A 27,021-nucleotide genomic window follows, 5' to 3' on the forward strand; every position below is an offset into this window, starting at 1 on the left:
CCTCGGAGATTAGTCTCAGTATATCAGACTCGAGAGTACAAGAGTCCATTATTTCTGAGAAGTGGTGTTCAGGTATCACTACTGACTGGTTCAGATATCGTTCGTCGTTTGCGAACTTAAACAGCGTTATCTCAATATTGCTCCCGTTCTCCGATTCATCTCTCGCAACTCGAAGAAGGCGGGTTGATGTTTTATACTCAAAGAAGTATCCACCAGAGACACTTTCCATCATCGACTGGGAGTGAAGTTCGGTTTGATTTTTTTGAAATTCGGTTTGATTAAAATTTGAGTTTGTTGAGATGAATCGGTACCTGCGTGAGCCCTTTTTATACTACTAATCTTTTATTGATAACGGTAATGGTCGCGTAAATCAGAAATATCTTGGCGTTTTTATAGCTTTTTGTCTAGGCCCGTGCATATGGAAAACCTGTGTTACCACCTAATTTGGTGCGACTTAAGCCTGCATAAGTCGAATTTATCTTTTCGGCGTGAACAAGTTTTCACTAGATACATTCAATACCAACAACCATCTTCTTCATGAACAAACATAGTATCAATTTATCAGCAGGTGATACCAATATCAAATATATGAGCCAAATAACGGAGACTTCTTTCATTCGATCCTAATTCCTAAACTTGTGCCTCTGCTGAGCAGTCAAGAAAAATTTACTCCGTTCTCTAACTTTCTGTCGAATTTGAAATAATTCTGAAATACAATCAGAATCGAATTTATGATATTTTCCAAAATCGGTAGCACTAATAATCCAAAGTTGTGAGGTGAGAATCGTTCACGTTATTGTTAGAACTAATATCAAGAAAATGGGGTATGGGTTGGTCAATATAGTGAACTGATGAAATGGGATATGCGGGTATGAGGGAAAGAAAAAGGGTTTTAGGAACTTTATGCTGGGTGCTCTTGAAGAGCGAAACTCTTTTTTTTACCGAAAGAGCTGAGCTCTTATTTTTGAGTTTAAAGTTTCCGATCGCTGAATATGAACTTCACTGGGTTGTTCATTTTTTCAGAAAAAATTTCGCATTGGTTTGTCAGCCCACACGCATCAACAATTTTTGGTGCTTTTTTTTCAGTGAAATTTTAACTCCTTTTCGATTCATACCTTGAATTGAAAATTTACTTTTGGTTAATCTATCGGACTGGCTGACAAAATGAACTTTATGCTAAGCTAGTTAAATACGAAGAGTTGTGCTCTTCCTGCTTTTTTTCTCAAAAAAGATTTGAGTTTAATTACCGATATCCGTCAAGTTACTGAAAATTTCATGCATATTGACCAAAAGTCTGAAACTTTGAGTCCCGTTTGATTTTAATTGCTAATCAAAAACAGATCGGCATGCTATTTTGAGATGTGCTCTCAAAATTAATAGTTCGTGGTCTTGATAGTACTGCTAAAAGCATTCAAAAATTACAACAGAAAAAGCAAAAATTAGGAATCAGTAATTTTTGTGATGTGAGGGAGCTGCAAGTAACAAAGGAAACAGAGTTGAGGTTTTGAGCTTCAGAGTGATGTTCAAAATGTTCGACTTTGTTTTTTTTTATATGCAGCTTTCTTATACCTCGCTAAGATTACTGAAGTCAGTATGCTTTTTGATGTGAGAAAGCTGCAAGTTACAAAGAGAACAGAGTTGATGTTTTGAGCGTCAGAGTGATGTTCAAAATTTTTAACTCTGTTCTTTTTGTTTCTTGTAGTTTTCTTATACATCACTAAGGATACTGAATTCTCCTTCTGGCTTCCGTCAGTCTTGGCTACCTCTCGTCGAAGGGACCAAGCAGAAGTCGGGTGGGGGATAGTTGGGAAATAGATTTCGAAAAACTTATGTTTTTCGAAGTCTGTTTTCCGACTATCCTCCATTACAGGAATTAAACAAAAAAAGATGCTTGGACTCCCGGTTTTGAATAAACTGGACCCTTGCATCTTTTCTGGCTTGTTCAATTGAACAACGCCAGAGACTTCCTTGTAGCCACTTCCTACAAGGAATAAATAATAAAAATTGATTTAAATAGTTTGTTTAGGCGTTATGGTGAAATGCAATTTGTGTAATCAAGACTTTGCGAAACGACAAGATTTTCTATTGCATAGGCATCAAAAACATTCCGAGCTGCCTGATCAGAGTTTTCGATGTGGCCATTGCCAAACTGTTTTTACGCTTGCCAAAAACTTAGTCCGTCACCTAAAGAATGTGCACAAGTTTGATCGTTCAGTAAGATGCAACACATGTCAGACCTTTTTCGGTCAACAGGACGCATGGCAGAAACACTGCACGGATGAGCATTCAGTGACTGCTCCTGCTGCCAGAACAAATCCTGCTCATCTTTGTCAAAACGATAATTTTTTATTAGAGCGTGAAAGAAAAGCTATTCGGGAGCACTTCCAGTCCTTTCGGCTGAAATTATCAGGAGACTCCAATTTTGACCCTTTTGAGTTTCTTGTTAATAAGGAAAGTGATATCATTGACTTCATCAACAGCAAACTGGAAGATCTGATATTGATCAAATTTGGAATGTGTATTGAAGTGAAATTTGTGAAGCCGTTGACCGATGATAGCACTGTTTGCTTTTTTCACAGTCCAATGGAAAGCCTCTCGACGACTTTAACAGCCGACGAATATTTTTCACACGTCGATAAACTGTTGACTAAAATCAACGTTTTCTGCACAGCTGGAAGTGGATGGGTTATTGAAAAATTGCATTTAGTTGAGCTGAAGGTTACAAAGTTTGCGCCTCTCCGAGCCGGATCATATATAGCTACACCGCCGGAACTCGAAAATCAACGAAAATCGGTTCTGAACATCAAGAATCTAAAGGATAATTTTTGTTTTCTCTACTCTGTGTTGGCTGCGCTTTTCCCTATAAAGCAAAATCAAGAAAGACCTCAAAGTTACCGTCAAAATTTTAGCGCACTTCACTACAATCCGAAAAAAATGCCAGTTGCTCCAACTGACATACCGGCTTTTGAGAAAAATAATCACCTTAAAATCAACGTCTTCGCTTATGAACAGACAAAATTTTATCCTGTTTATTTGAGCAAGTACAGAGGCGAAACCAAAAGAATAAATTTGTTACTTTTATCAGAAGAAAACGATTGGCATTATTGCCTGATAAAAAATTTGGATCGTGTTATGAAACTTTTGCTGCGTTCGCCTGCCACCGCGAACTCAAAGAACAATATACGAAAATTTTGCGAGCGTTGTCTACAGAGCATTGCGCGAGAAAAGTTTAAGCTGCATAAATCTCTCTGCGAGCATCATCAACCTCAAGTTATTCAGATGCCTGAAGAAGGGTCAACGGTGAAATTCAAAAATTGGCAAAAAACTTTCAAATGCCCTTTCGTGGTTTATGCGGATCTAGAGGCTCTCGACGTTCGAACTGAGGCTTTTGAATCAGTTGAGGAACTTGTCAGAAATGGCTTAAATGAAAGCTCTGCTTCGAGTTTTGTCGTTGAAAAACAGTACCCTTGTAGTTTTGGTGCTGTATTAGTTGACAGCAGGAATTCCAACGTGCAACTAAAGAAGTTTTATAGAGGAGAAGACTGCATTTCAGTTCTGATGAGTACTTTGCGAAGTTGGGTTAAATGGGCGGACTCCGAGCGACAACGTTATCGCTTTCTAAAAATGTCAAATTCTGCGAAACAAGACTTTGTTGAGAACTGGACAGCGCCGTGTTGCATTTGTGAAAAAAATTTTCTAATCACTGAGGAGAAAGTAGTCCATCACTGTCATTTAACTGGAACTGTGCTTGGAGTGGCGCACTCAGCTTGCAATTTAGCTGTTACAGTTGGATCGTTTTTACCGGTTCTCTTTCATAATTTGTCGCGATACGATGCTCATCACATAGTGAAGTACCTTGTGTTGGAGGAAAACGAAATTCTCTCTGCAATATCAAGAACTGAGGAGACGTTTATTTCTTTTTCGGTTCAAGTTCCTGTTAAGACCTACATCAATAAATGTGGTGTTGAGAAAATTGTTCGAAACGAAATACGTTTTCTCGATAGTTTCAATTTTATGGCTTCAGGTCTTGATTCTTTGGCTCAGACGTTACAAGATGGTGATCTTAAGTTGCTTCGTAGCCATTTTGCTCAATACTCAGATGCTGATTTCAAACGTGTAGTCGCCGGTCAATATGTCCTTTAAGCGGTATTGCAGCCATTCTGATTTATTGGCATCTGATGAGGGTTCTGGATCGTAAGTGTATCCCTGACAAGCTGCCCAAGTCTCCTTACTATCACTGTTTGTTGTCAACTCGGTCTCCAAAAAAGCGCGATGATGGTACGTGTTGTTGCTGTCCGAAATCAGAATTCCATTAGCGTATACTTCAACTTGTGAAAACAGACTATGTAGCGCGTTATTTGCAAAAACAACCTTGCTTGCGTCGCTTGCCTTGATACGATCTTTTCCATCGGGCGTGTAAATAGCCACTTGAAGTCCTAATTGTAAAAAATTGAGGTCGATGCAATTGCGTTGATCTCCACAAATCAGAAAATCCAAGGTTGGACCTCGAGAACCAACTTGTGGGTAGATTTCCTGGTCGAAGCCGCTTTCATAATTAACAAGAACATTGGGTTTTTCGAAAAAAAATCCAGCGCTGTATGTGTTACAGGGTTGGCAATATCTGCTGCTAAGCTCGTAAACACGGTCATTTAGTAGTTTATGTTTGACAAAATATCAGTTCGACTGCGTTTGGCTTTTGAATTTTTAAAAGTGCTGCCGTTGATCGTTTTTGCAGTCCGCTTGCGAGAGGTTGTCTTTCTTATCTCTCGTGTATTTGCTGATAAGGATTCCCTGGGGGGGCTCCCGCCCGCCTACGGGCGTACGGACGGCGCGGCGACGCGGGCCCGGGCGCCCGATTCGTGCGTGGAGCGCGGTCCTTTCGGCGCCGCACGCGAGCGGGACGGCTTCACGGAGTCCGAGATTGTTTTTGAAACTGATTTTTTGATCGAATCTTTCGCAACAGCTTTTAGCTTCTTTTTTCCGGCTATCATCTGACCAATTTCTGGAATTGCTGCACTGACAAGATTCCGTCCAACCTTCTTGGCAATCGGCAATGCGTATTTTTTCAAAAGAGGTAATGTGCAACGGCCAATACGCACAGCTAGAGCACCAAGACCAGCGGCACCTGAACCAAATTGTCTGGCAGGGCCTACATGGGTAACAAAATTGTCTTGATTTCTTGAAATTTGAGCGTCGTAATGTGCGTCCATGAGCGACTGGTTTTTGTGTTCGTAATGGGATAAATGATTTTTATTGGGGCAAAAGTTGGAATTTCAGAGTCAGCCAGCTGCGACCTATTGATAGAAAAGGCATAAGTTGGCCTGTTTCATCGCGAATAGTTATGGTTATTGATTGAAATGATGACTTGACTACATCTTTCCACTGCAGGTTTGAGAAGGATTGGTGACAAATAGTTGCTACCTCGTCTAGTTTCCTATTTGATGTACTGTTGATCGCAATTGATCTAAGAAGTGATGTGAAAGTGTTGCCCAGTATTTCATCCTGTATGAGGTCACAATAGACAAACATTGTATGGCGCCCACCTGAAATGCCAACTGGAAATTTTGGGTTGACGCCAACTTTAAGAATGTCTGTACCAAGAATATTTTGAAGGTCACTGGAAATGAGTTCTATGCTGGATGGTGTTTCAAAGGGTTTTGTTCCGTTCCATGTCTGTTGGCCTTCATCTTCACTTGAGCTGGCGGCTGTCAGAAAACCGTCCTCCTCGTTTTCTGTAGACTGGAAATCATCTTTTTGGTGTCCTCGTGGCAATATTTTTAGCTTTTGACTGTGACTTGATATACACCAATTGTAAGGCCAATCAGTTGCGTGTCTTGATCCAAAACTCTTAACAAAAATTTTGCTCATCAAATGATCAATCGATGGGTAGTAGCCGGTGTCAATTGTGCATCTCGAGTTGGAAATTTTTGCAGGACTGTCCGTCGCACCTGTAGGTCGACGCCGACGACGGCCTATGTCAACGTAGAGCTCGTCAGCACTTGTTGGCTCTATTAACTTATCGCCATCATCGTCATGATCATCGTTATCATCTTCAGAGGACTGTGATTCCCCATGATTAGTTTCTAGTAATCCTTGTGTAACGTTTTGAAATTTAGCGGGCCATGAAATTTCGAGCAATGCCACTTGCCAGCGGCCAAATTTTTTGTTGAGATCAATTGTTTTTGGCAACAAGTTGGTAAAAGATGCCATTGTGTTGCCGGGGTAAGTGTTTGTGGACGAGTTTGAAATTAAATTTATTGTGAAACTTCTAAGGCTGTCTAATGATGTCATATTAAATTTCGGAATATTTTGTTAGTTCAGCTTCGTAAAATCTGCCGTCTATCGCTTCACTTGTTTCATGGGAAACTACACGGTATGTTGGAGGGTTGAGTGTGAGGACCTTATCTATTCAAAATATCTCGTGACTGAATTGTATCTGATAACCACGATGAAAGGTTTTAATATTTCTCTTTATCCGAACCGTTTCACCAACTGAAAATTTTGGTTTTTGGATCTTCTCGTTCAATGTGAGGGATACCAAGAAGCTTGTATGTTGCTTGGTCACTTTTTTCGGAGCGAGACCAGTCACTCTGTTTACACGCGAGTTGATTACATTGACAACGTTTTGTAGGTTATCATTGTAGCTGCTTGTATGGTTTTCATTCAAGTACTTGTAAATCAGAGACTTGATTGATCGGATGTTTCGTTCTGCAAAAGCGCTTTTCTTTTCATTTCTTGTTTGGTAGAGAATTATTTTTTTCTGTTCGCAAAACTGTTTGAAAGAGCCTAAAAATTCCTTCCCATCGTCAGTCCACACTTTCTCTGGTCTGATTTTTGTTGTCATTGTTGCAAAAGCTCTCCTAGTTGTGGTGGCGTATTTGTTTTTCATTGGTTGAACACGCAGGAAACGACTTAATGTGTCCACAGCGACTAGTAAATATCTGGTGTTTCGGTTGTCGGCAGATAGTGATTGCATATCTGCGAGATCAAGGGACCAAATTTCATTCAAGCGGTATGATTGCACCTTCAGTCGGGGAAAACGGTGCCTAGTTTGTTTGAACTTGGTGTATGTTGAGTTTGTTTTCAGATAGGTCTCTACAGTTTTCCGCTTTAGTCCGGTTTCTTTTATCAATCTATTGACACTGCCGTAGGCTGAGGGGTAGTTTGAGTTGGTATAGAATTTTTGTGCAGTTTGTAGGCCACGGCTATGGGTGATTGCTGATGAGATTACCCTTTCATTTCTGCATTTTGTGCAAGTAAAAGTTCTGCTGTTGTAGTCATTTACATTTTGTAAGCCAGAGCACTGGTAATGCACCCAACCGGATATTGTGCAGTAGAAAAGTGGTCGTTTTTTTGTACTTTTCCCCAAAAGTTTCTTGCAGCTTCCACATTTGAGTTTCCTGGCTGGTCCCGGGTTTCTCTCCACTCCGGCAAGTATTAGGAGCAATTCAATAAGAAGGTGTAGTATTGAGATGTTCAGTATCTGGGAGAAAACATGGAAAGCCATGTGGTGTTCGAATCTCTCGTAAGTTTAGGGCTGACTGCCTTGGCGTTTGTATTTGCAATTAAGTGTTGAGCAATTTTCAATTCTCTAATCAATTCAAGGTCTGCAGGTGAAAATTTTTTTGTGGGATGCTGTATGTTCATCAAAAGTTGAAATAAATTGCTGTCTGATGGAGGTCCTCCGGATTTGTTTTGTAATTTTCCTGTTTGCTTGTCAATTGCTATTGTTTCTGATTTCTGCAACAATTTGATTATTGCTTTTGATTTTTCAATTTTCCCACTTGTCAGTCCAGTTGATAATAGTTGTTCTACTATTTCGTTTGCTTCGTCCGAACTCAAATTATTTTGCTGATGTTCCCTAGCTACCATTTCATCTGTTTCTTGGTTTGACCCACCAGGCTTAGGTACTTGATTGAGGGTGGCTGCAACACTCAATTGAGCTGCAACGTCTGTTTCGTTGTTTTTGTTGCTGTGAGAAAGTAAGTATTCTTTAGTGGTGGAGGTTGAGGTCTGGCTATCTTGTACTGTTTTGTTTCCGTTCAACAGCTCGTTATAGGTTTGTAATGAAATAAGTAAAAACTTTTTTGCTTCTACTTTAGTTTGCTTGCTCATCTTTAAAATGATTTTGAACGGGCTCATAAATTATTTTAATTAGCTGCAATCCCTGATTGGTTGCGAGAAGTTTTTGTTTCTGACTGAACTTCACTTTCTTATTACAAACAAATGTTAAAATGTTTTTAAATTTTTTTAATTTGCTCTCATTTAAAGTAGTTTGAGCTAATGAGACATTCCCATGAACAATGTTATAAATACAGTCCAGTAGAAACTTTATAAACTCATTATGAAGATGGAGAATTGCGAAACGCTTCAGTACAGGTTTGAAGCCCATAAGCAGTTTGAAAGTACTCAGATGATGTGAATGATTCATCGAGTTGAATTTTATTATCTAAGGTTTGTGAACTGTAAAATATTGTGAAATTGTCCGTCAAGTTTGAACATAACCGTAGCTGCTCACAGCATCGAGGATCCAGGTCAATCAACAAATGTCCAAATGGTTCCTTGGTTGCAGTTTTATACGCTGACAATAAAAGATTACGGCTGCCCAATTGGCGGCCAAGAACGTCAATTTGTATAATATCTCTGGGGTTTTTCAGCAAAAGCATATGCGTAACATTAAGATCGATTGTTTTTGAGTTTTTACTTTTTTGATACAAATTATGCTTCAATAAAATTGCGTGTCTGTTTTGATGGCGACCAGAAATAACTAGGTTTAAAAATTCTTCTTGTTCGCTGGCTTCATTGTACACATCGTCGAAAACCACTAGTTGACGATTTTTCTCATGAGTAGAGTTGATTTTGCTCCAATCAAGTCCATGAATGAAACTTATTTTTGTGTCAAGAATATTGGCAAGCTCTGTATAAACTTTTTGCCAATGCTGATATACATATGTCACTTTGTCAAAGCTGGGAGAAAATAAACGTTCTTGTTTGATAAGGATATCTGCAACCAGGCGTGTTTTTCCTGATCCACTGGGTCCGACGACCACCATCATCAAATGAGGTTCCGTTACAATAACTTTATTCATTTGGGTGTGGGAATAAAACAGCCAATACTAAATGCTAAAAGCGACCAAATTTCTGGTCTTTCGGTTGAGAACTTATTGATGAACAGAAAGCAAAGGCTCGTTGCAATCGCTCCAATCAAAAGAAAGATGTGAATACTGTAAAATACCAAAGATCTTTCAATGTTTCCACACAGTTTCCACGGTGGACGCTCCTCATTGTTATCATCAAAAATAATCTTACTGGCAAAATCCAACTGACAATCCGGTGAGTCGGCCATGACTATAGTGTACTCCTAGGCGGTGGCTCAGGTGTTGGCGTCTTATTCGATTGCTGTGATATAGCGACAAAGTATTCCAACAGTTTAGCTGCCTCAATTAGCAGTTCAATTTCATCTCGAGTAAGATCAATTTCGGTTTGAACGGGAACACATCTCTGACCCACCTTTTTCCAACACAGTTTCCGCAAAATAATTTCTTCATTCTGATTTTTGTTTAAAAATTGCAAAGCTGCGAGCTTTGAAATATGCAGTGTAAAGTTATCTAAGTTATTGCTAGTCATCTAAAATGGCAACGCATCAAAATAGGACCGAAAAACTAGTTTGAATATTGTCCAAAAAAGAACACCGGTAACGTGCCCGAAAAGAAAATGGCTAGGAATGTTTGAAACAATGTATACATAGCCGGGCCCTGTTGCGTATTGTTCTTTCATGAACCCAAAGGCATCATGAAATGCAGCATGCGTTCTCAAAATTTTAAAATGCTTGAGATATTTATGAAGTCTGCTATCACCAGGTCCTATCAATCCACCATGTGGGGCCAGTTTGTTGATGACCTGGAGATCAGAATTTGGTTCAATGAACATACAAACTGCCAAAAAGGCATTCTTTGTTGTTTCGTTCCTAGGAAAATGCTTGGAAACGATTTCAAAGTTGTTCAATACTTTATTAATATCAGGAATGTTTATCATTCAAATGCCCCAACCAACTGATTTACAGAGTGTATATAAAGAAAATGGTGTTTATAGTTACAGTTTTTTTTATCAGTTTTCCTTTGTTTGTTTAGATGATTCATCGGAATTTTCCACCTCTTCTTTGCGCGCCTTGTTCTCCCAGTCCTCCTCTAAAGGAGCGTCCCAACATTCCCAGCAAGTACACTGCGCATTATTCATTCCACATTGAACTTCCAAGTAGACCGAGTGATCCGATCTGTAAATTGATCCCCAGCCAGTCGCCAATATATCAATGTAGTCTTCTAAAGTGTTCTTGAACGGAGAATCGGTACTCTCAAGGCTTTCAATTTTCGTCAGAATTCTTCTCTGATAATCCGTCATGCCTGCTGGCTCTAATCGCCGATTTGGGCAAGATCGTTCAATTTCCCACACTGTCTCCATTGCGCTACATCTTTTGGGTGAAATGTCCCTTACGGTATCAGCGTTTCTTGTGAATTGCTCGAAGATGTCTCCCCGTCTTGTAATGTCTGATATGTTGAGACGCAAGAATTGCTGATTGAACGTCTGAAACGCGCTTGATGGTGCAAAAATTCTTGCCTTGATCTCAAAGAGGATTTTGCTTTCATGGCGAATATAGGATTTGATAATCTTCTCCATATGTTTTGGATTATCGTTTGTATAGACCAGAATGTGTTGGTGCTCAAATGAGATGTCGTCGCACCATCTGAAATGCTGTTGAGTCTTTTCTGGCTCATGGTTAACAACAGCAAATTGCCATTCTGTGAACTGATCAATCCAGTGTGCAAGGCCTTTTGGCTGAACTTGGGTTGTCTGACTGGCCTCTCGTTGGTCGGTCTTGCGTCTCTTGCTGTTTGAATCGAATGGAAACTGAGAGGGAATGAGGACTTGAGCACTGTAGACTATGAATCGAAAGTTATCTGAATTTTCTGGACAGCTATTCATGGTAACTGCTGAAATTGAGTGATTGTAAGTTTTGGAGCTTAGTATTTATAGGGTGGCTTATTTATTCGAACTCAGATAAAATTCCAAAATTGTGATAGCATTGTTTGTTCAATCATGATAAAAAGTAATTTTGGTTACAAGAAGGCAACTTAGCCCAGTTGGTCATAATGACGTACCATCTGGGCCAAGTTGCCTTAGAATTTGCGGTATTTTGAATTGTTTTAAAGAATTGTGTTACAAAATCCAATAACCGTAAATAGTGATACAATGTTAGCAGTATTTGGGTTTTGTAGCTCAAGGGAGTAGGCAGCTTTCTAGGTGTTAGATAGAGTGATTTTGGCGTAGGTTCGAGACTGGGTAGGGAGGGATCCTATATCTGTGCGGTAGACCACCCCATTTTTCACTACTGGTCAGACACTAAAAATCGGATGACCAAAAAAATGCATAAAAAAGGTCACAGCACTAATATAATTGCTACAAACTTCGTTTGAGAGCTATTAATAATCTCCAACCTGGTCATCTCTCAAAACCCATTCGCTCTAGCAAAGATTGCGCTAAACAAGTAGAGCGTCTTGTCAATTGCTAAATTTACATTAGATGCTTCTGTCTCAACCATCTTAACAATTCACATGTTTAAGATGAACACTTGAAAAGTAAAGTACCTTGAGGAATGAGTCCTCTGGGTTTTTCTCCCTGATGGTGTGGTAGGAGGTGGCACCCATCTGCATCAGAAGCCCAAGAAGTCCACACTCTGTCTTGTTGCCCACGTGCTTTGCATGTTTGTCTCCCGGGTGTTCCTCTATAATCTGGCTAGTGTAGCCACTGTTGATAGAAATGGCGTGTGCTGAAATAAGGAAAACAACATCCACAACAAACAATTAAAATATAAACCGACTAATATCGGACGAATTGCTCTCGTATCACTGGCGCGCCTAGAATAACTTTTATGGTGCAAAAACCTGTGACTAGGGAGGGGTTTGAATATGACATCCGCAAAATTGCTCGGAACAAGAACATTTCTTTGCATATTTGTTTTTTTAAAATCATTGAAGAGATAGGCCCATTTAACAGGTCCAAAAATTATTGTAATAGGTCCATAGAATTTTCAGACCCTTTAACTCTATAGAAATATTTAAACATACCCGGCAGATTGCCGGAAAATACCCTCCGTTGATTCCAATAAGCATGATTGGGATTGAACGAGTAAAAGATATTGAAAAAAAAAATTTTTGTACAAAAAAATTTTTTAAGTCCGATTTATTTTGATGGCATTTCGTAGTTGAACATACTTCTGTTTCTTAGAGAGAGGCTACAGGGGCTACTATCAACACCAATAAGCATAAGAGATGGTAACTAAGACTTATAGGAACTATGTTCAAATAGCGGGCATCTAAAATTGGGCTTTATGGGTTTATCCCGTTTCTACTTCTGACTTCAATTTTTTATACTGACACTGTTCATTTTGAATTGCTTTGCTGAGCAACTGATGTTCAAAATTCACTTTTTCCAGAATGAGAGAAGAGAGAAACTAGCCTACAGAAGTCAAAAAGATTTCACGCAAAATGTCGAAAAAGCGGCAAAATGGTAAAGCGAAAAAAAGTTCGACGAAGTAAAAAAACATAGCATGACACGTCCTGACGTACAATTCAAAGAATTTTCATTGACTTAACAAACTAGACCTAGAACGGACAATGAGTGAATTGGGAAAACCATTTCTAAAAAAATCAGACGAAAAAAAAACAAAAAAAAAACAGAAAATCAATGTCAAAAGGCTGCTAGGGAGAACATAAAACAACTTGTGAGATATGTAATTTTGATTCCAACAAAAAACTAGGTCCAGAATGAGCTGTGAATTGATTGGGAAAGAATTTCCGATCCAAAAAATCGAACAAACAGTAAAAATCAGAGTGAAATTGCCGCATGTGAACAAAAAAACCACTACCGAGAAAACGAATTTTTGTTCAAACACCGTTTTCTCACTCTACTTGAAAATTAGCGCGAAAAAAATTCACGCCGCAAAGCCACTCGCTTTTTCGCTCCATTTCCTGTTTCGGTGTGACCAAAATCACCACTCCAATTTGACTTCAAAAATCATGAAAATGTGTGAACAGATCTTAAAAAAAAACATAGCCGGAAGAATTCCGGAAACGACTCGAAGTGAAAATCTATTTAAACGCCATCCGACTACTCATCAAACAAAACGTGCCTTCACTAATTTATGATTATCTTGAAACAAAGTCATGAAACAAAAAAGTAAAAACAAAATCAAATCTGTTAAAATATGATAAAAAATCTGATCAAATTTTGTTATAAATTGAGATGCCGAAAAAACTATCTCTGCCAAAATAACTTCATGAAAACAACTAGTACTTAATAAAACCACTGAGAAGAATTTTGAAAAAAAATACTTAGGCTAAATTATGAAAGAAAGCTCTTAAAAAACAACTTTCACTGAAAAACTGGAAAAAATTATCAAATTCTTTAAAATTTCAAAAGCATATAAATCCAAAGAAAAATTCTCATCAGCCAATAGGGTATCCAGATGCTCGCAAAACAATAGGCAGGTCATAATAGGCTAAGAAAATTAGCTAAAAACAGAAAAAAAACGAAAAACAGCAAAAAATTACAAAAAATAGTTCCAATTTTCGCCATTTTGTCATATTTCTCAACAAAATGATTCTTACCCACAAAACTGTAACCAATTGTTATCATAAATTTGCTCGAGTAGAAGGGGTTTCTTCAATACCCATTTGAGCCAGTAAAACAAAATAATCGTCAAAAAACGCAAAAATTAGCCCGAAAATCAGCAAAATACATAAAAAAAACCTCCGAATCATCATAAAATTCACATGAATTTCCAAAAACCTTCAAAGCACTACCAAAACCAGCCTGAAAATAAAACAAAATCATAACCAAACCTCTGAACCAAAATAAATGAAAAAAACTGCTTTAAAATGCCGCACGTGAACAAAAAAATTTCGCTTCCCGATTCAAAAATCATTTCGCGCTTCAAAAATCACTCCAATAAAATTGATTAAAAAAGGACTTCTCCAATACTCCTCTTCGAGTCGTAAAAAAAGACAGCGCCCCAATACAATTCAAATTCTTTGAATTGTAAAAAAAATAGGAGCGCAATAATAGCCGGCTGAGAAGATGAGGGCGGCTATTAAAAATTACAAGGCATTATTGCTACCTCATTGAGTGAACATAATAAACAATTCCATCGTTTTTTGGTTTCATTTGAGCAGCAAAAATCAATTGATTCGACGACGCAGAAAACGACAGTGTAGCTAAGACCCAAATATTCCTGCAACTTTGATATTGAGGGCAAATATCAATAGATACCTTCAAACATGTACGGTTCTCCAACTTAAAGCAACTTCATATCTACCTCAGCAGCCTATGAGTTCATTACATTTTTCATCACACCATATATTATTTTTCAACAATAGCTAACACAGTTAAACTTTCCGTTTGTAGACTATTGACCTAGAAAATTGGTCATCTCATTTTTTTTAAGTTTGCTTGTATATCAACACAACATTGCCCGGTTATCCAGCTGTAATAAAAAACAACCAAAATTTCACTCAATTGATAAATTGCTCAATGTATTAAACAACAAAAACGAAACGTGTAGTTATTGTATTCGGATAAACATAACTTAAAATTAGCTTGAGGGCACAATGGTATACTTCATCGAATCACTCGGGCTCATTTTAATCGTGTGGTTATTGGCATCTCCCGTCACAATTCAGGGTAAGAATGATTAAAAACATTTTGTTTTAAATTGTATGGCAAAAAAAGAACATGTACCTTTTAGATAAATAGTTGTTTGTTTTTAAGTTGTTAATTCATGTTTTGAATGTTTCATCCGCAACTATTTGCACACTTTTAACTCCACACAAGCACTTCACATTCTTTACCCCTCAAAACTCCAAGATCCTTAACTAACGAAGAGAAGAAGAAACTAAGCAATCGACAAATTAAAAGTCAAATTAAAAGTCTTGTTTTTCATTTCCAAAAGGTATTTCGAAAGACGACTGACCTTAAGTTGCAGTGACAACAGTCATTTAACGAGCGTTGCAAATCAATTGTGATTACAAACCTTACCACGCAATTCATCAAAAATCCTGGCCAAATGATGTCAAACGAAAAAATGCGTGACTTCATTTGCACAGTGAAAAGCTGAAAAGGCAAAATAAGCACCTGGCGACAAAAGCCGGAAGATTGTCGAAATGGTTGCAAATAGAATCGAAGCTCGGGCATATAGATAGCATGAGATATACAACTGAGTTCACGGATTTGCTGAGGCAGCTGTGAATACCAATTTTAAAAAGCTGAAAGGCTTGATCACGATGCTTTTTTTTATTAAGAGCACGCATCGCATCGAGTTTTTGCTGACAAAGAAAAGGTTTGCAGTAATCTTAAAAGTTATCACACATTTCAGATTAAAATCACTGCTAACGAGTAAAACAAAAGCGCACACAAAGATCCAAATTTCCATTTACCAAAATACAACTGGACCTAAGTTTAGTACCAAAATGTCAAAAAGCAATCGCAAAAAAACGAAAAAAAACTCTTGAAAACAGTCAGCTTGAAACGTGTGAACCAAATTCCATTACACGAAACAAAATTGACTCCATTAGCGTTTTCTCAATTATACGTTGATTTTGGAATGAAAAACCGCAATATGAAAAAATGTTAACCAAAAATAATTATTTTCGACTGGTAAATAAACTAAAACGCAATGAAGAGAACAATCAACTTCCATATCGACTAGTTGTAAGGCTTATTTTTCTTCCCTATGGGAGAAAAATGATCAGTATCCGATCAATAAGAATCAGACCGCTACACGAATAATAATTTAAAACAAAGGACTTCAGCTACTTTGTCCAATTTAGTTTTTGTATGGGTTGTCGACATTTGCATGAAGACTAAGCCCATCTCAATAAAACATTGTTGATCCGAGCTCAGCAAAGAAGAAAACTATCTCAGAGAAATCAAACAGATTTTAAGCAAACTAATGTAAAAAGTAAAAAAAAACTAGCAACAAAAGTTAGATGAACAATAAAAAGCATTACCCAGCTGATGGTGATGTGAAAACGCTTTCATATCACCGCCGGCTGGGTCAGGCTTTTTATTGTGAATCTAAATTTTGTTTCTTTTTTACTTTTTACAAAATTTAATCTAAAATCTAAATTTCACGTTCACGTTCGGTAAATTGTTCCCTCATAACGGTAATGAACCATATTGGCCCTAATATGCTTGAACTTTACCAAAAAGATTTTAAAAAATGCTATGAAAAATGCGATACTGAAAAGACAGAGTAACTTTTTAAAACCAGTTTCAAGTTTTGCAACAAATTTGTCTCAGCAGCTAGAAAAAGATTTTTTTCTTGATTTTGAAATGCTAAATTCGCATTAAATAAAAAATCGATCTGCACCACAAATCATCAACAAGCAGTACATGACTGCTCCATTTGAAAGCAGAGATTTTTGGCGGAAAACTGAAAAAAGCGTCCAAATCAAAATCAATACACAAGCGGGCAGACCGCCAAATTTAGTTGCCAACAAGAATTGCCCAGGAGGAGGTGTCAAGCCGGGGGGGGGGGGGGGGGGGGTATTGAGGTGGTCAAAGATGGCGGGTCCAAATCGCCAGATGCAGGAGGGTGAACGGGAGAGTGGTGAGGGAGGGGGGGGGGCAATGGGTAGAGGTAGCCGTGAGCCGAAAACATGAACTCAAACAAAACAGGAGGATTGCCGGAAAATAGCAGCCATTGAACCCCCTTTGCGACTAACGGTATTAAAAAAACAATTTGGAACGATTTGTCGAAAGGTTTCTCGAATTTTTATGCAGTTTAAGCTACATTGCACAACGATACTAAGTTAGGCAACAGTCTAAAGGCTCTTAAGCTTAAAACTGATACCATAAATCAATCGCACAACATCGATAACCTAACGCATAATATCTTAATAAGCAGGCTTTGTCCTTTTATCCCGTTTCTTTTGACGTTGCTCCTTTGAACTTGGCCGTACTCACTATATTGCGTACCTAATTGAGTGAACTGATCAAAAATTTATTCAGTAAGGTAAAAAGAGGTACGTCAGAAACCAACCGTGAAAATCGTGACTTAAAACAAAAAACTTGATCAGAAGGTAAAACAAAAAAACATAGCTGACAGATTGCTAGAAAATAGCCGCAAAAGCTTCGTAGATCTGCAGTCTCAAAAAAACAGTAAAAAAAGACAGACCAAAAAAATTTATTGTTTTCATTAAGGGCTGAGATGTTAAATTTTGATTAAGAATCTGTATAAGTTAATGCTGCCTCTATTAGCTGATCTCAAATAACCTTTATTTAGAGTGACACACACCAATTTGACCTTATCTCTTTGAATTAAAGTAAATAAAAGTCAATTTCAAAGTGAGGAAGTCATTTTTGAGAGTGAGTTAAGTCACGTGTGCGAAAAATGACGTCACGCACGCACTTCAGTTGAAATTGCATGAACGAAACAAAAAGCAGATTTGAAGTGGTTATGACGTCATTTGGTCGTAACAAAAATCGTGACAACATAAAAAAAAACCAAGAGAAGGCCAATAATGGCCCCAGCTATCGCTGTGCGGCTATAAAAAGTAATTTTTATATAAACCAAAATATAAACATTAACTTTTGGGCAAATTTCAATTGAGTGCAACTGCCAAAAATTGTGAATGAGAGAAATTTAGATCACGCGAAAACTCTAGGGCCTAAAAGTCACTCAAAAAGACAACACGCTCAAGTAAAAGTAGTTGCAAAATAGACATATTTACAGTAGTTGCTTCAAACTTCTTTCAACATCAATTAAAAAACGTTCAAAAAGTTCAAATTAGCAAAAAATTATTTGATAATTTAGACATATGTGAACGAAAATCCTATTTACACAAAACCTCGATAAAATGTGACCAAAGTCAATTGGAGGCCCATTTGCCGGAAAAAAAATCTGAAAAAACGGACAAAAACAATCCAAACGCGCCAGTTTTGGCTTAAAAATTTGAAAATGACGTTTCAAACAAATTCAGTACACCTACCCATAAAACGCTATCACAATCAGCTTAGAAACTCTAATCCAACAATGAGTCCGGGCTTTGCCTGTTTATTCTGCATTGAAAACTCGGTCTTTGAAAAAAATGTGTGCACACGACTTACAAACAACAAATCATTGATACAATCCAAATTCTCTGGATTGTAAAAATGAACCCAAAAAGGGTTGGAACCAGCCTCAACTTGACCTTTATACCTTAGCTTGACCTTACTTTACCTCTGAGAGCATTTAATCTCCTTCGGTTTATAATATTTTATCCCGTTGCGATATCCAATTTGTCACCAAAATTTTTTGGGTCAGATGAAAATCGGCACTAAAAAATTGCATATTAAAGACCAAAATAACCACAAATTTTGCTCTAAAAAGACATTTTGCTTTAAAAACGACGCAGACCTCAAACTTAACTAATAATTCAAACATTAATTGCTTCAAATTTAATTCGATAGCAATTCATCAACGATTACACAGATTAATAAAAGATAGCAGCAACTATCGCTTCATGGCTGTTAATAATACACTTATAATACCGCTACGGTTTGCTTTTTCAGCAGTAAGTTTTCCGTCATTCAATACCCGAAGACAGCTGATCAACCACGCAAGAAGCAGAGTAGACAATCCAGCTGATTCCGATAGCACGTCTCCACAGGTATTAAACAATTTTTGAAAGATTCAAATGAAGGTTTAAAAGCCGATTCACACACCCAAGAGAAGAACATCAGATTACAACCAATAATTTAGTTGATTTGGCTTGATAGAAAAATTCCATAAAAATTGGGATTTGATTTTTTGAAAATATAACCTTTCGATTACCGGAATAGCCGAGAAAGAGAAAAGATACTAACAATTACAGCAATAAGTTGAAAAAATATAAACGCAGTTTAAAAAAAACTAATAGGAAACTAAAAACTACTGTGATTTTTGCCAAAGAGAGAGACCTGACTTTACGTGCTCAAATGCCGTTAGTGAAAGGAAGAAATAATTCAGAAAAGCTAACCTTTTCAGCTTTGTTGTGTGAACAAATGCAAGCCAAAAAAAGCGTCTCACAAAACAAAAAACATTGAGGGACAAGCCCTGGATAACAATTCAAAGAAATGCACAAATTAGAGATCGGACTGACTATCAAACTCAATATCAGAACATTGTTGATAGTAAACAAATCATACGTCAATATATACAAAAATAAAGACCACATTACAGAAAAAGAAACCGACAAAAACATACCCGACAGATCGCCGAAAAATAGCCGCCATTGATTAACATAAAACCAATTGAATTGAAGGAACAGAAAAACAATGAAAGAAATTGTTGAAAGACATTTTTCAAGTGCCAATAGTTTTGATTGGATTTCGTAGTTAGACATACTCCTGTTTCTTCATGAGAGGATACAGGGGCTAGTATCAATCCCCGTTTTTCGATCATTATCCTGTTCACTTTGTTGCTTTGCTGATAAACTTCTATTTAAAACCACTTTGAGCAGAATGACCGAAGAATTAAAATAGCCTAGAGATATCAAGAACATTTCACACAGAATGTCGAAAAATGAGGTAAAGACTTTTTATTCGACGAAATAATAAAAAATAGGAGTAATATAACAGCCAACTGAGATGACGGCGTCTATTTAAACAATTGTTCTTTTTCCGTTTTCACAAAAATAGCTTTGTCATCTTAATGAGGTCCGATAACGTCATCCACGCATAAAACATTACACCATGAGAATTTATACAGAAAACACAAACTTTGAGCAACAGGCGGTGGTTTAAAATTATTATCCTGCGTCAGATTAGGCACAGCTATTCAAGAACTGACATTATCACCATAGCTTATTGAACCTGAGCAGATTTGGTGAACCGCGTAATTGGAGGATAGTGAGGCTCTTACAGAGCTTAATTCATCTGTCTACACCAGTTTAACACATTTCTCTTGAGAAAAGTAGTAAAATCTCCCGCAAAAAAACATTGCACACCAATAACCAACAGGACCACAAAAAAATAAAAAAACTACTTGAAAACAATTAAAAATTTAAAAACCGTGTAAAAATCAGAACGGATCAGTTCAAGAACTTCTTCGAGCAATTTGTTTGATCTAGTGAACCCTACCACTTCAAATGTCCTTTCTTTTTAAAAGCGAATGAGTGTTGCTTCCAACTTTTTCAGACACGGGTTTACCGATTTTTCTACATCGCCGTCTTTGTACAGAAGATCTACTCGTCAGATGTTTTGTACTCAATCTATAATTTTTGCCAACGTATCACTCATAGGACATCTAAGTGTCTCTTAGGTTTTTGACAGTTGTTTTACGTTGTAAGTATACTATTTTATGTTTATCTCTTGCGAACTAAGCCTTAAAATAGTATACTTACGAAATACCACAACTATCAAAAACCGAACAGGCACTTTTCGATGTCCTGCAATTGATGCACTGGCAACAATAGCAAAATGAGTACAAATCATCTGACGAGTAAATCTTCAGTTTTTCGAAAACAATACTTACAAATGCCGTTCGAAGACGGTGACGCAGAAAAATCGGTTACCCCGTGTCTGACAAGAAAGTTAGAAGCAACAATCACTCGCTTGTAAAATTAAAGGCAATTTGAAGTGGTATAGTTCACCAGATCAAACAAATTGCACGAAGAAATTCGCTAACAGATACCTTTCGGGTAATTTTTATAATCTTCCACGCAATGTATTCAGACAAATAAGGTTATCTTGTAGCTAAACCAATAAGGGAACAGGGAACAGGTGAAGTATGCTGTACCGAGTTCGACCTACAAACAAAAACCAACTTGAAGCAATTTGCTTGGAATTTGTCCGAATAGAACATGTGTCAGCGTACCAGACTTGACTGCCGTATAAAAGAAAGAACAAAACACCAAAACAAATTAAAGTTCAAGTTGCAATAAGCGTTGAAGGGCACCAAGCTCCTAGACAGAAGAATGCTCTCCGAAAAGAATTCAATTTAGCTTTGATATTCACCGCCAAATTTAATTTTCTGTCGATAACAACTCCCAGATCCTTATAGGAGGCTATCACAACCCCCATTGCAAGAGATCTTATGGTAGAACATAGGGTTCAGCAGCATAATTGAAACCCAACACTTTGGATTTCAAACCATTAACAACCATCCTGTCATCTTAATTTGAAAAATTCCACACGAGCAAGATCATTAGAAAAGTCCAAAGAATTGAAGACCAAATTGAAATCGTCCGCAAACAGTCAAGAAATACCACCCAGCTAAATACACGTCGTTAAACCAGTTAAGTCGATGATGAAAAGTAGCAGAAGTAGCGATCCAAGAGCTTTACACGTGGAACTCCACAACAAATTGATAAAGACTCTGATATAGCACCCGAAATGTTCACAGTTTTTAATCGATCGGACAAGTAAGAACTGAAAAAAACTTTAAAAAGAATTACCAAAACCGCAGTTTGACAGTTGAGATATGAAAACTGGTTGAGGTGCCAAGGAAATCAAACAAAGGGTAACAAGGAAATCAATTAGCCGAATAATCGATCCCGTTCTGGCTTTGAATCCAAACTGCTTTAGATGTAAGTACATAGACTTTATAATAAAAGAACTCGAAGAATAAGCGCTCCAAAACAGGGGAAGTTTTTCGATAGCAAACTAACCGGTCGTTAACTGTGATTGCAGTTTTTGCTGACACTTTTGAGAAGATGTAGAATTGCAGTTTTCCACTCCTTTGGATAAAATTAAACAAAATTGAATTAAACAGAACGAATAGAAGAAGTAAAAACATCAGGACAACTGAACAGAAGTTTACGAGGCAAACAAGCAATTGATTTGTAACTCGCTGCTCTTGAGCTCAGAACCAGGCTTAGAAATCATTTAAAAAAAGCTCCGATTGAGTAGCTGGATTTATCATTACAGTTGAATGCAAATGAACTGTTAAAAGCATTCTCAATTAAAACAGTAGAAGAAAGACATGATTCATTTAGAATTAATGGTGTTGGATAACGACACTTGCGCGGACTATTAAGAATCACAAAAATGGAAAATGTACCAATGTTTCAACTAACAACAAACTCAGTTGGACTCAAAAGATTATTGAAAACTCTTTAGCTGAATAAAACTTCAAATTTACGAGAGTTCTTGCTAAAACATCGGTGAGAAATCAGCTGAACATTTAGAGAGTAAACACTTTAGAGAGGAATCTAATCAGACAAAAAATGTAGAACAATTACGTCATCAAAAGATGGATAACAAGGAAAGCTGAAGAGTTGCCATGAAAGTAAAAACCGACAAACGTTTCGTGTTGTTTCAAGAAAAAGGTATCACGTAAAGAAGAGATAGCTCGAGAAAAAGCTCAACTGTCCAAAATTGCAATGTAATCAACAATAGCTACATCATCTAAAACATAAACCGACAAAGAATTGATCTTGTACGACAGGCGAGGTAATTTAATTCAGGGGCTTGCAGCCTAGATCAATTTTTCTTCATGGGTGCAAAAACCTTTCCCCGCCGCGATTCGAGCCACTGACCTCACGAACCGTAACCCCAAGCACTTCCAACTGCGCCATCAGAACCTTATTCTCCATGTGCTGCAGCCAATTTATATTAGCAACAAGCTTTACTTCGGAGTGAGAGCAATAGAGATTACTCAAAAATGAAGAACGAAAGCGTAAAAAAGTCACTTCAGAAGTTAAAGAATGTTCTAGAAGAAAAGCGCAAAATTGTCAAGCGAAAAATTTGCAAAAAAAGACACACACGTTTACAATAATTGCTATGAATTTCATTCAAGAGCAATTAAACAGGAACAGAAAAGTTATCGCATTCGGGCGAGCTCGTCAGAATATTAGCCAAAACATTGCCTTTTCGAGTATGAGTAGAAGACAAAAAGGCAAAAAAAAGGGGATAAAAAGGAGATAAAATGAGATGCAAACAAACATTCAAAACATCATTCACGATTGTCGGAGCCCGTATATGTAGGCCAAAATAATCCTGTCATTTTGAAACCACCAAATAAGTAGCGAATATTTTGGCTGTCCGGTGAGTTAAAAATTTGGTGCTTGATCATTAATATTGGTCTCAAGAGTATCTTCAGCGTCCACTCCATGTGTAAAGTAATGAAGCTTTCAAAATTCGAATCCGTAATACTTTTCCATTGAATCTATTCTCAACCAGCTTGAAACTCAAGGATAACAGTTTCCCGGCTATTTCGACAAAACTTTGGGTTTTTATAAAGTGACCAGTACTTTTAAGATTATGATACTTTTACAGAGCTCATAAAGATCCGCCGTTCGAGCTCATTGTGCAACAACGTCCATCGGAAGTGTTCCTGCCTTGTTACAAGCATCAGGCTTGCCCACTCGTGCAACATCATCAATGCTATTCACAGGCGCGCATTCACCTGACAAGAGTCCTTCACTGAAGGTGTCAGATTGTTTGGATTGCAAATGATTGTGATGATTTCAGGTAACTTGAAGTAGACCACCTCGGACTATTAACATATCCGTTTTCAGACAAATTTCGTACTACAGTAAACCATTCGTAGGACGGGAGGACTGTTTTCACACAATCGCATGGTTCATTGACGACTGTTGAGATACTCTCGGCTGTATCCCAATTTTTTTGCAGCTAGCCGATGGACTGTCGTAGAACACATATTACATTTACTTTCTTCAACTTTGCAACTGCAGCGAACGTTTCATCACTATGAATAATTTAATCTGTAGTCGGATAATATTAGCTGGATTTTGAACCATCAACATCTGCTATATCATTGAGAGCATCAGACTGAGCCACCTTGGCCGACTCCCGTAGTTGTCATATATTCTGCAACTATTTAAAAATAGCTGGCTAATTGACAGAAAATAGCAGCAATATCGTAAACATGTGGTGTCAGGACGATAAAAGAACAGACAAAAAATTTTTGATTCAGAAACTGTTTACCTTATTAGCTGTTTGTGTAAGCTGCCCTCATTTACCCTTCAATTAGAGTATCACGCGCTCATTTTGCTTCATCCATTTTAAAACAAACTAAAGAAAAGTTAATCTCAGACTGAGGAAACTAAACCGCGCGAATGAATAAAAAAAACTGAGAATGAAACATATAGAAGCAAGCAATCGAAAACAACTTTATCGTCATTCAAAATTAAACTAAACAAAATCAAACTAAACTATCGAAATTAAATAAAACATCCCCAGATGAAAAACCTCAAACAGGATTTCGACAGAAAACTAGGAAAACGGGAAGACCGTAAAATCGTGGAAGTACAAAAATTAAGTAACGTCGAAAAACAGTCAAAACTTTTCAGACAAAAAACTGAACGGTTTAACAGCTGAAAGAACTTAGAACTCAAAGAGACAAAAACTTTTTGTTGTCGCGCCACAGCATTCCAAAAATTAGCAAATAAAACAAACTACTACAAAAACTAACTTATTAGGAGGAAGACTAAGACAAAGTAAACAGATCTTTAAAATTTTTAGAACTCAAAGGCAGAGCCAATAAAATTAGAGATTGTGTTAACAGCATACGCAATAAATGAAAAGATAACAAAAGATGGTGGAGGGTACGGCGAATTGAAGAGTTGAACAAAAAAGCATTTTCATATTTTTGAGATTTCAAAATCAAAACAACAAAAATAGATAGAACAAGTGCATTGTCTTTGTTTACTATTGAAGGTTCACTAAAAAAATAATCCTCCCCTGTCAAAACAAAGCTGTAAGAATGGAACTCAAAGAACATAGCTGGCAAATTGCCAGAAAATAGCCGCAAAAAATTCGTAGATCGGCAGTCTAAAAAAAACAGTAAAAAAGACAGACCAAAAAAATTCGTCTTTTCATTGAAGGCTGATCTGTTATATTTTGATTAAAAATATGTATAAGTTATTGCTGCCTCTATTAGCTGATCTCAAATAACCCTGATTTAGAGTGACACACACACATTTGACCTTATCTCTTTGAATTAAAGTAAATAAAAGTCAATTTCAAATTGAGGAAGTCATTTTTGAGAGTGAGGTAAGTCAAGTGTGACCAAAAATTTAATCACGCGCATGAACAAAAAACTCGCTCCACTAAGAGCGAAAAATAACGTCACATGCAATTCAGTTGAAGTTGCATGAACGAATGAACAAAAAGTGACTGTGACGTCATATGGTCGTAACAAAAATCATGACGACGAAATAAAAAAACAAAGAGGAGGCCAATAATAGCCCCAGCTATCGCTGTGCGGCTATTAATAAGAGAGCGATATTTTGGTCAAAAAGGTCAAATTATTTCCAAAATAGCCATTATGAAACAAATTTTTATTGAAAATCAAATATTTAACGTCAAAAACATTCGATTTATTAAAGAACAAAACCTTTAATGACATAACAAAGCAGATAAAGCCTTATTTCAAAGCATCAATCCAAAATAAGAACAAAGACAGCGCCCAAATACAATTCAAATTCTTTGAATTGTAAAAAAAAGAAGAGCGCCTAAAAAATAGCCGTTGAGAGGCTGATGGCGGCTATTAATAACTCGAATGAACAGAAAACTCGCTCCACTAAGATTAAAAAATGACTCAACCATGTGTTACAAAAAACCATAATGAAGAAAAACCATGTAATCACAATCTGGAACAGAAAAGGCTACAATGATATTTAAAAATGACAAGCACACAAGTAAAAAGTAGTAATTTTTTTACTCTATTCACCATCTAGTAAATGATGAAAACTAAAAGCAGCGTCAACAAAAATCAGAAAAATCGTGAGGAACAAAAGGGCCACTATCGACTCGACTCAGCTATCAATGTGAGAAATTGAGAACCTGAAAACTGCCCTGTACGCCATTGATTTATTTCCTCTCAGCAGTTTCGCTGAATGTTACTTTCACTCTACTACCAATTGTAGAGCTCTGACAGAGCTGCGCAGTGATTTAATGCCCCTAGACTTTACAGGTTTAACCCGTGCGGACAAAAAGTCAAAAGCGTTATGTGAAAAATTGATCAAGCAAAAAATTCAGTCACGGAAAGACCGCAGAACTAATATAATTTCTACAAACTTTGTTTGAGAGCAATTGAATTCCGGTATTTTCGAAAGTATCTCCAGAGTTTGTGTGAGTGAACATTCTTTCTTACATCTGAGATCGCTAAAGAGACATGAAATGGACATGCAATTTTCAGAGTCAGAAGTCAAAATTTGTTGTTTTTTGTCTCTTTTGCTTAAATCAAATTCATGAGCATAATCAGTTGCCAAAAGTAAAAGCATTTCAACCTGAGCTTTAAGCTGAGCTTTATTTGGAGGCTGTAAAATTGTACATATTTAATAACTAAGCTATAATAGAATTTGCAACAACTTTAGAACAAAGCAGCATCTGACAATGATGAATCGATAGTGATCCAACCTGATGTAAAAGACGAGTCGGAGAGTAATGGAGAGGGGGAAGAGGAGGAGGATGAGTCATGGGCGGAACGATTCAAGAGTGAAAAAGAGAAGAACAAACTCATCCGAGGACTCACGAATGCACTATTCAGCAGAATACAGCTCTTTCCAGACCAAGCCCCTATGGAAAGGGACCCCTCAGACACAACAAAGAGGAAATAAACTCTTGCACGATACAAAAAGAGCAAGAAAAAACAACAGAACCAGAAATTGATACAATGATAACTGGTGATTGGAAAAAGATTATACACTATTAAGGTTTTAGATTTGATGAACAGATGACATTTGTTTCAACCATCAGACAATTCTTCTCCATAGAAAAGTAGTATCACTAGAATGCTCATCGAGTATAGAGAAATTCAATCAAAGATTTTTTTTTGAATTTCGTCGTCTTCAGGTCACAGACTTTCCCATAGAACGATGGTTTTCTAGGGAAAAACAGAGCAGCTAGTTCGATTCCAATTGACATCAAAATAAACTCCAATTTTCATTTGCAGTAGCCTAACAGTGTGGTGCTCTTCCAATCCTCGAAGAAATTATTATAACATATAAATATTTCTTCCCTCTAGTACGCGACGTGGAA

General features: G+C 37.2%; 2 protein-coding genes across 3 annotated transcripts in view; one reads left to right on the plus strand and one right to left on the minus strand.

The window, feature by feature from the left end:
- The window catches only part of LOC142341430 (plasma membrane calcium-transporting ATPase 2-like), a 184,091-nt gene that overhangs the window by 70,531 nt on the left and 86,539 nt on the right, over positions 1–27,021 (minus strand). Inside the window, 1 exon segment of the mRNA XM_075392362.1 lies at positions 11,643–11,824. Coding sequence (XP_075248477.1) covers positions 11,643–11,824 — 182 coding nt within the window.
- LOC142341431 (uncharacterized) lies at positions 14,275–26,743 on the plus strand. Of its 2 annotated transcripts, none has more exons than XM_075392364.1 (3): positions 14,275–14,736; positions 18,610–18,704; positions 26,358–26,743. In XM_075392364.1, the coding sequence occupies exons 1-3, from the start codon at positions 14,664–14,666 to the stop codon at positions 26,598–26,600; spliced, it is 411 nt and encodes a 136-aa protein (XP_075248479.1). In that variant the 5' UTR covers positions 14,275–14,663; the 3' UTR covers positions 26,601–26,743. The 2 variants fall into 2 exon arrangements, with proteins under 2 accessions (XP_075248479.1, XP_075248478.1); XM_075392363.1 differs by having other exon boundaries at positions 14,278–14,736; positions 18,607–18,704.

This window comes from Convolutriloba macropyga, chromosome 6 (genome assembly GCF_964194025.1).
Source record: "Convolutriloba macropyga chromosome 6, txConMacr16.3, whole genome shotgun sequence".
Classification (NCBI taxonomy): domain Eukaryota; kingdom Metazoa; phylum Xenacoelomorpha; order Acoela; family Convolutidae; genus Convolutriloba; species Convolutriloba macropyga.